At 38.0% G+C, this 9126-nt stretch overlaps 1 protein-coding gene across 1 annotated transcript in view; it reads right to left on the reverse strand.

The window, feature by feature from the left end:
* Positions 1-9126, reverse strand: part of PLCH1 (phospholipase C eta 1) — a 110578-nt gene that overhangs the window by 90661 nt on the left and 10791 nt on the right. The window contains 1 exon segment of the mRNA XM_007457643.1: positions 6247-6417. Coding sequence (XP_007457705.1) covers positions 6247-6417 — 171 coding nt within the window.

Consider the following 9126-nt stretch of genomic DNA (forward strand, 5'->3'; position numbering starts at 1 on the left):
CGCATAAAAATTTTTTTTTTTTTTTTTTGCGGTACGCGGGCCTCTCAGTGCTGTGGCCCCTCCCATTGCGGAGCATGGGCTCGAGACGCGCAGGCACAGCGACCATGGCTCACGGGCCCAGCCGCTCCGCGGCATGTGGGATCTTCCCAGACCTGGGCACGAACCCGTGTCCCCTGTATCGGCAGGCACCGGGGCACGAACCCGCGTCCCCTGCATCGGCAGGCGGACTCCCAACCACTGCGCCACCAGGGAAGCCCCAAAACCATTTTTTTTAAATTGACTATTTAAAAACCTATTTCAAACTAGGCAAGAAAAAATTGGCTGGAAGCTCTGTATTCATGAGCAGAGCTTACTGACTAGTGGGCTTCAGTGTAGAATTCTCTAGCTGGACTCAGGAAATTTCTGATGTAAATATCTTTAGGGTTTTTTTTTTCCTTGGGTTGGTGTGTTAGTTTCCTAGGGCTGCTATAATAAAGTACCACAAACTCAGGGCTGAAAACAACAGAAACTTATTCTCTGTCAGTCCTGGAGGACAGAAATCCAAAATCAAGCTGTTAAAAGGGATGATTCCCTCTGGAGACTTGGACGGAGAATCTATTCCATACCTCTCCCCTTGCTTCTGATGGCTGCTGGCAAATCTTGGCATTCCTTGGCTTGGAGCTTCATAACTACAATCTCTGCTTCCATCTTCACACAGCCACCTTCCCTCTGTGTGTCTATGTCCTCTTTTCTGTTGCTTATAAGAACACTCATCATTGGATTTAGGGTCCACACAAAATGTAGGATAATTTCATCTTAACATCCTTAAGTACATCTACAAAGACCCTACTTCCAAATAAGGTCCCATTTACGGATACCGCGAGTTAGGGCTTGGACATATCTTTTCAGGCTACTATTCAACCCACTATAGTCTGTAATATGCCTCCAAGGAAATTTTTCCAATGTCCTACTTGTAATGGATAAACCTGGGATCTGAACCTTGGAAGAGGGTTATGGCTCTCACACTTCAATGCATAAATGTTCACTTAGTCTTTGTATTCATATCTATTTTTGTGAAACAAACCTCCCAAAACTTAGAAACTTAAAACCACCACCACTTATCAATACTTGTTCACAATTGTGTAGGACGGTAAGTGGGACTGAGTCCAGCCACATGGTTATTGTGTTTTCACCTAGGGGTTACTCATGTGACTGCAGGCATCTAGTCAGGTGACTACAGTCAGATGGTCCAAAATGGCCTCATCAACAGGACTGTGGCTGGTGCTGGCTGTTGGCTGGGCCTCTTCACGTCGTCTCTCCTCCTCAGAGAAACTACCTGGCTTCCTCACATGAGAGTCTCACAGCCCCAACAGGGCAAGAGTGGAACTGCCAAGACTCCCTGAAGCCTACGTTCCTTGTACATCTAGTCTGCTACAATCCATCAGTCAAACCAGGTCACAAAGCCAGCCCAGATTCAAGGGGCAGAAAAGCAGACTCCACTTCTTGATGGGAGGAGAGGCAATGTCATACTGCAAAGCCACACACATACAGGGATGTGGGAGCTACTGTAGCCATCTTTATAAACCATCTGCCATGCTCCCCATGTTTCAGTGCCCATACTCAGGGGTGCCTGGTATGCCTCAGTCCAGATTCTTCTGGCCCATCCTCCTCCAGCTCTTATTTTCAGTTTTATGCCAGGGTGGAGAAGGGACAGCTGTCCTGCTGCAAGAGGTAGGGGAGAGAATCTGGAGCCCTAACTACATCTGGATCAGACTTCCAACCAGTGCTTGTGTTTTCAACCCCTGCTCTTCTGTTTTCAGAGTATCATGTAAATTTCATTTTTGATCTTTCTTGGGTTCTTCTGGGCAAATGAACATGCTTCGTGGTTTCCTGCTCCGTGGGCTTGAGTTTCAGTGCTCTGGGGTCTCCTTTGGATCAGACAAGTTTTAAGATTCTGTTGTTTCTGTTTCCTTTCCCATTCTCTTTGTCCTTGTGGTTTTACAGGGGGGAAAGGTCTTTTTACTGTATTTTTGGGTAATTTCAGCAGGGAGTAGAGAAACATCTCTAAATGAATGGTCATTCAGTTTCCAGCTGAATAAGACAACCATGATAGTTATTTATCTCCCCAAAATGGCTACTCTCACTCATCCAAAAATTAATCCACAAATTTCAAAGCATTTAAATACATGACTATTTCACAGAAAAATGTCATTTGGGAACTATATTCAAGGGAGAAAAAATATTACATGACATAATTACTCTGAACAGTCTCTCACTGCTTTAACTGTGAATAATTAAGAAAAATGAAACAAATTCAGGAAAGCCTCTTAAAGAACTGCTTTTATGATGAGGAGAATGCTTAAAAAAAAAAAAGATAAAGGTACACTAGCACCAGAAAGGGGTAGTTATAGCAAAGAAGAATTTATAATTATTTCTCACAAGAGAGGTAAGATTAGAATGACCGTGACACTCACCAAACCAGTCTGGATTCAGTAAAGGGTAGTGAAGGGAGAGAGAACAAATGACACCTATAATTGGATCAGAAGAATCAAGGGAATATTTCAGCAGAAAGAATAAAAAAGCAAAATGAGCAACTGTTAGAACCACCACAAAGGGATAATGTATAGGTCTATGCCATAAAGTTCAGCAAGAAGAGGGCGCTTTAGCATGGGATCAGAAAAGTTCTGAAAACTCCCCTAGAATTAACCATCCACATGCATATTTCAGATAAAAACACTACATAAATAGAAGTCTGCTTTTGACTTATCTATGGAAGTAGCTTTTGCTCTTGGTTAACAGCTAGAAGGGTTTGAAAACTATAAGGGCTCTTCAATATTCCTGCCTTCTCTTCCTCGCTCTTCAGTCCATGAGAAACAAAAAGATAAAAAGAAGGTAGAGGCTTGCTAAGAAAGGTTGTCAAGGAGAGTGGGGGGAATGAAATCAATTTCTCACTCCTGAACCAAAACTCTGAAAAGAATTGAACTCAAAACACATTCAGCGCCAGTGCCAAAAACTGGATAGGAACTCTAAAAGAGATGAAGGTTGTTTTTTGGCAAACAGGGGAAAAAAATGAAACAAAGAGCCTCAACCAACCCTCCTACTCTGGAATCACAGACTAGTGGACATCTGTGATCTTGATCTGTGGATGCAAGGAAGCAACGGAAGAGAAACCTCGGCCAACTGGCTTCTTCCTTTACTGGCACTTCTTCACAGATATAAAAGACAGTAAGAATTTACCTTAGCACATCATGTTTTAAGGATGAAAGTCCTAATCAAACAGCAGTTGGACCTGTCAAAGGCATAAATTCATTTTGCAAAGAGCTTCAGTGGAATAAAAATCTGACTCACGGGCCAATATTTGAACTCCCATAATCCCGGACAGCATATGTGGCCTGCAGTGATATTTCATTTGACAACTCAGTAAATCTGTAAAATCTGAATACTCTGGTGTCTACACCAATCTTATGCCATCAGAAACGAATGAATTACTGCCATATGGATCATCAAATTGCCTCAGATTCGTTCCACTGTGAAAATCCCATTTTGAAACTCAAAACCCCACAAAACTCTTGACTAATGACTCTCCTGCTGCACTTTTAGATCATGTCCAATTTTTCTCTGTTTTAAAGAATGCTGAAAGGCACAACTTTATAACTTCTTTTTTCTATACACAATTATTTCCTTAGGATGAACTACTAGATGTAAAATGGATTGGTAAAAATTTTATATATTATATAAAATTTAATGATAAAACTGCCCATAGAAAGATTGTACCATTCCACAGCTTCACCAGAAATATAAGAAATGGACACCATGTTTGGTAGTATATTTTTTTAACCTTTACTAATTTGATGGGTAAAAAATGGTCTCTTAACATTGTAAATCAACTATACTCCAATAAAAAAAAAATTTTTTTAATGGAAATAATGCAGAAGCATATTAAAATAAAAAGTAAAATTCAAAAAGTCTTGGTTTTATTTCACATTTTTAAATTACTAGTGAAGGATGAACATTTTTAATAGATCATTGACATTGTGCAATTTTTTAAATATGTTTCAAATGTTTTGCACATTGTTCTATTGGGTAGTCATCTTTTCCCTCAATTGTCTGTGGAAGTACTTCCCATATTAAGGAAATTCACTATTTCTCTCTTTTGTATATTATAAATATTTTCCAAGTTTGCACTTGACATTCATTTTATGATGTTTGATATATTGGACCACATATAAAGTTTCAGGACATTAATATTTTCCTTTATGGTTTATGCCTCTTGATATATGATAATTTTAAAAAATTTCTTTCATGTTATACCCATATGTAGCTTCAAGCTACTTTAGAAAATTAAACTGGAAACGCGTAATCATTTGCCAGGAGCAGATGTCACAGAACACTGGCTTCTGTTTTCCCCAACTAAAATTTACTGGTTGAATGTCAATATAACAAAAGGAGGGAAGAAACATATGCCCCTTAGCAAGTGACATCCACTATTGCTATTCAAATGGATTGGGTAAATTCCACTAGCACAAATGAATTTGAAGTCGCTTTCTTTGAACATTTTAATTTCTCACACTGCTGTGCTTCTGAATATCTCTGTCAAAGGGCTTTCACATTCATCATCCCAATCAATTTTCAATCTGACATTGTGAGATAAGAAAGGTAGGTATCAGCTCCCCTTTGTACAGATCAGGAAACCAAGGCTCAGAAACAATACTGATTGGCCTGCCCAAGATTCTCCAACTGATAAAGCTTGCAGGACATGAAATGCAGATTTTCTGTACTCCTGGTCTAAGGTTCTTTCCACTATACTGTGAAGAGTTCTTCTGATGACAATGCAGGAGTAGTTATAATTGCAGGAAACAGGGAATAATGATTTAGAAAGGGCATGTTCTCTGGGGAAAATAATTCTTCTATTACCCCATTCCCATTTTCTGCCTGTCTTAACAGCTTTGTTAATGGAGAATCTCTGCCTTTGCCAAATTATCAAACTAAAATAACTGATTTTGATAAAACATTTTGCTAACACTATCTGGCTTAATCCTTAAAGCAACAACAAAATGTATAAAATCTGGATCTGTAATTCCTAAAATGTATGTGATTGTGGTAATGGGACAAAGTAAAATATTACCAGGTCTAGTGTCTTTTTTCTGACACCACCAACTCTGACTCTCCGACACTAGCTGGGTATCCAGTAATGCAATTCAGTCATGACGCTTACCATCTGGAGTCAGCATTAGACCCTGCAGGGCTCAGTCCCACAGGCTAACCCCTCTTCAGATGCTGCAGATGAGGTCTCAGGCTACCCCCACTTCTGCCTGACCTACTACAAATTTGGGAGTTCCGGACATTACTTAAAACAGTAAAAATAGATTCTAATCAGTAACTATTGCAAAACGGAAAAAGAGAGCTCAGTATAGAACTGGCTTATTGTCAAATACAAGTGGGGATTTATAGCCCAGGAGCAAGGTAGGGGTCAGTGGAGGCATAAGAGGGGATTCTGGCTAACCCGACCTAACAGGATTCTTCCTGAAATGCAGGCCAGGCTGATCAAATATCACCCAGGGAATAGGATAGGCGAGGAATTTTATCAGATATTGAGGTCGATTAGATATCGAGGATGGAGATTCTGGTTAAACTGACTTAGGATTCTTGCTACAGCTGGACTCTTAAGGACAAGGCCAAAGGATGGAACCTTCGAAAAAATGGCCAAAAGAGCCTGCTTAGAGTTTGTTTCATTAAGGAGAAAGTCTTTGTCAATTCCCACAACTCAGTTTCCAAGATTCGCTAGAATGACTCACAGAATTCAGAAAAGTGCTTTACTTACTATTACTGGTTAATTATAAAGTATACAGCTCAGCCAAAATGGAAGAGGTGCACAGGGCAAGGTATGAAGGAAGATATTTACCAATGAACTACTATACTGCTAGTTAAGAATTATGTCATAGTTAAATAAATGTCTAGCTATGTTATTACTATAAAGAAAACATTACCATGGTATCTGAAAGGAAACACATGAGTTAATTGTCACTACTCTGTGGAAAAATATGCATATTTAAGGTTAAAAATTGTATAAGTGTTCAATTTGTCACTCCCTCTTTAAAGATGCTGGAAACACACTTTAAATAACTCATAGATAAGATTTTTGTGGAACTGTGATATTTATCACTCTATTCCAAATTTAAAGTATACCTACACCCAACCTCAAGAAAAACTCATGTATCTTTCACAAGTATTTTTAAGTAAACATTCAGTTTAACAGTCTAATGATACCTTTTGCTCCACCTTCAAAAACTGAGCCAGTTCTTCCACAGTTAGGTGATCTTTCTTGTCACTGTAGCTCAAAAGCAACAAATAAAGGTCCCGTCTCAATGACATCATTTTGTAAAAAACACAGAACTCTTCAAATGTCAAAGTTCCCTGATTCTCATCTGTATCAGCTTCCTGAAAGAGGCATAGAAAATAACAAGGCAGTGTGAGAGTTTGAAATAGGAAATTCAGTAGCCGGAAATAATATTTACTATAAAAAAAGGCTAATACACAGTTCACAAACGGTAAACAAGTTCTTTTCAAGCACACGTGGATCAATTTAAAAACTGACTATATATTAGGCCACAAAAAGTTTCAACTTATAAAGAATCAACCTTATAAAAACTAATTTCTCTGATCACAGTAAATTTATAAAGCAACAAAGCTTAAAAAAAACTGTGTCTGGAAAAAACACATTTCTAAATAGGAAATGAAACGTACAGAAGTAAACGCATGTACCACGTGTTACAACATGTGTGATGCAGTAGTTAGAAGGAAACTTGAAGTTTTCAATGTATAAGCAATGTAGATTAAAATCAGAGAAGCTAATAATTCAACTCCAAAAGCTAGAAAAAAAGTTAAGCTAAAGAAAACAGAAGGAAATAAATTATAAGCAAAAGCAGAAAGCAATGAAATAGAAAACAAGCAAATATAACATCAAAGGTGAGCAATGAAACAAAAAGCTTGTCTTTTGACAAAACTAATAAAAGAAATTTTGGACAAGACTAATCAAGAACAAAAGAGAGAAAATACATTTAATACATGATGAAAATTCTAGTCTCTCATCAGCTTCTGAACTGCGATTCAATCAAATGTAATTTTTACCTATAATAGAATCTCTCTTAATTCTGCATAGGTAGCTTATTGCTCTTACAGCCATCAGCATCATTGGTACCTTTTCCTCCATAAAAGCCTGAAAAATCCACCTGGACTGATCGCTAGTTGAAATTATTTGTTCCTAGTAATTATTGAGCAAGGATCTTTCGCCATGTACCTGCCTTCGGATTGGCTGAATCTGAACACAGCTGTAGCTGAGCAAAAACTGACAGGGACTGAATGGCATTTTGAAATTCATAGATGCTGTGACATATAGTCAGCTGGTATGTGGTTTTAAATACAGTTTTGAAAGTCAAAGTGTGTATAAAAATATACTTTTTTAAACTTTGCTAACTTTGGGTCAATTATGAGCAAACACTTAGACCAATATTTAAATCATACACTGTTTCTCTGTGATGCAGTTGCTGTTGCCTTCTGTCATTTTAAAGGCAGAGACAGATTGGTCTACAGAATACCAACATTTTTGGTGTTTGAGGCTCCTGGTTGTAGAGTCTTTGCATCCAAAGAAAGTAGGTCTAATGTTCATATTTCTGCCATAACTTTGTTTCAAAATATCTAGCCCTGGATAGAGAGATGATACATTTTTCAAGACTTCCTTGGAAATGCCTAAACCATTAAGAACAGTAAAGCTCTAAGGTTTAAGCAATAGCATCAAAGACTTCAAAAGAAGCTATCCATACCTTAAAAGACTATTTTTTTAAAAAAAAAAACAAACAGTTGAATCTTGCACTGCAACAAAAAGGCAAAGAAAATTCCAGGAAGGCTTTAATGTCTTTACCAGCAATTCAGTAAAAAAAAAAAAAAAAAAAAAAAGTTCCTTAAAATAATACTAAGATCTTTGTTTCCATCACTCCATCCTGAGCACTCACAGAACTCTGCTACATGCAAGACCTATGATAGAAATATTCTACATACAATAGAAGCCCAGCTGCTTCTCTAGTCACTCCCGGCTTGAAAAGTCTTTCAGTCTTTAAATCCAAGGTCATAAAAAGAGACCTTACTGTTTTCTTAAAACTTCTCTAAAGCATTAACTTTGAACTTACAAGACTTTTGACATAAATATTTCCCGGTTTACCCTCTAAAATACTTAGTGTATTAGAGATAAAATGTGTCTGAAGGAGGAAAAAATACAGAAGTAAAAATAGTAAGTAAAATAGAAGTAAAAATAGAAGTAATATAGTTTAATATCTTATGTTACTTTCCAAAAAGTACCCCCCAAATCATTATTTTTGTAGGTATAGATTTTGCCCTCCTATTTAAGCGTGGCCTCTCTGATTTAATCAGAGCTATCTCTCCAATACTATGAATATCTCCTATGGAAAGGAATGCACGGGGAGGTGGGACTCGAAATAGAACAAAAGTAAGGTGTCACAGGGAGTGCCAAGAACATGGCGAACCTTTCCATATAGCTTAAAAACAATTCACTCTGTGACAACTCATTTCCCCTCCAAAGTCCCTCATTCCATCTCTGGTTCCTTTTATAGACTATCTCATTCCTTCCTCTTCTTTCCTTTCTCTTCAGTGCAATGGGACCCAGTTTCCCCAGTGCAAACCATCTCCAGCTTCCAAGGACAAGACTACAGGACCTGTGACCGTAAGAGGTCACAGTTCGAAGCCATCCTCCATCTTCCATTCATTGTTGCAACTCACCCCTCATGCTGTTTCTGCCCCTGCCATCTCTGATAACACGAGGTTAGAAAACAAAGGAAGCACAAAACATTAAACCTCATAAAATATAACTCTTACACTTAATTTTACATATTAAAAATATCACCTACCTAGTCACTTAGAAAACCACTGCAAAACATGGATTATACATATGATTTATCTCCAAATAAGAGCATTTCCTAAATTAGTAGTCTACTAATTACTAATAATCTAACATGTCTTTGCACCAACTTTAACTTAACAGAACTCACTTTTGCACCTTAGGTGGAAGACTGAGGACAATCCTAGCTGGGGGCCACAGAATAAGTTTGGGCCCATGGATTTACCAACAGGGAAAGA

This window comes from Lipotes vexillifer, unplaced genomic scaffold (assembly GCF_000442215.2).
Source record: "Lipotes vexillifer unplaced genomic scaffold, Lipotes_vexillifer_v1.1 scaffold897, whole genome shotgun sequence".
NCBI classification, from domain to species: domain Eukaryota; kingdom Metazoa; phylum Chordata; class Mammalia; order Artiodactyla; family Lipotidae; genus Lipotes; species Lipotes vexillifer.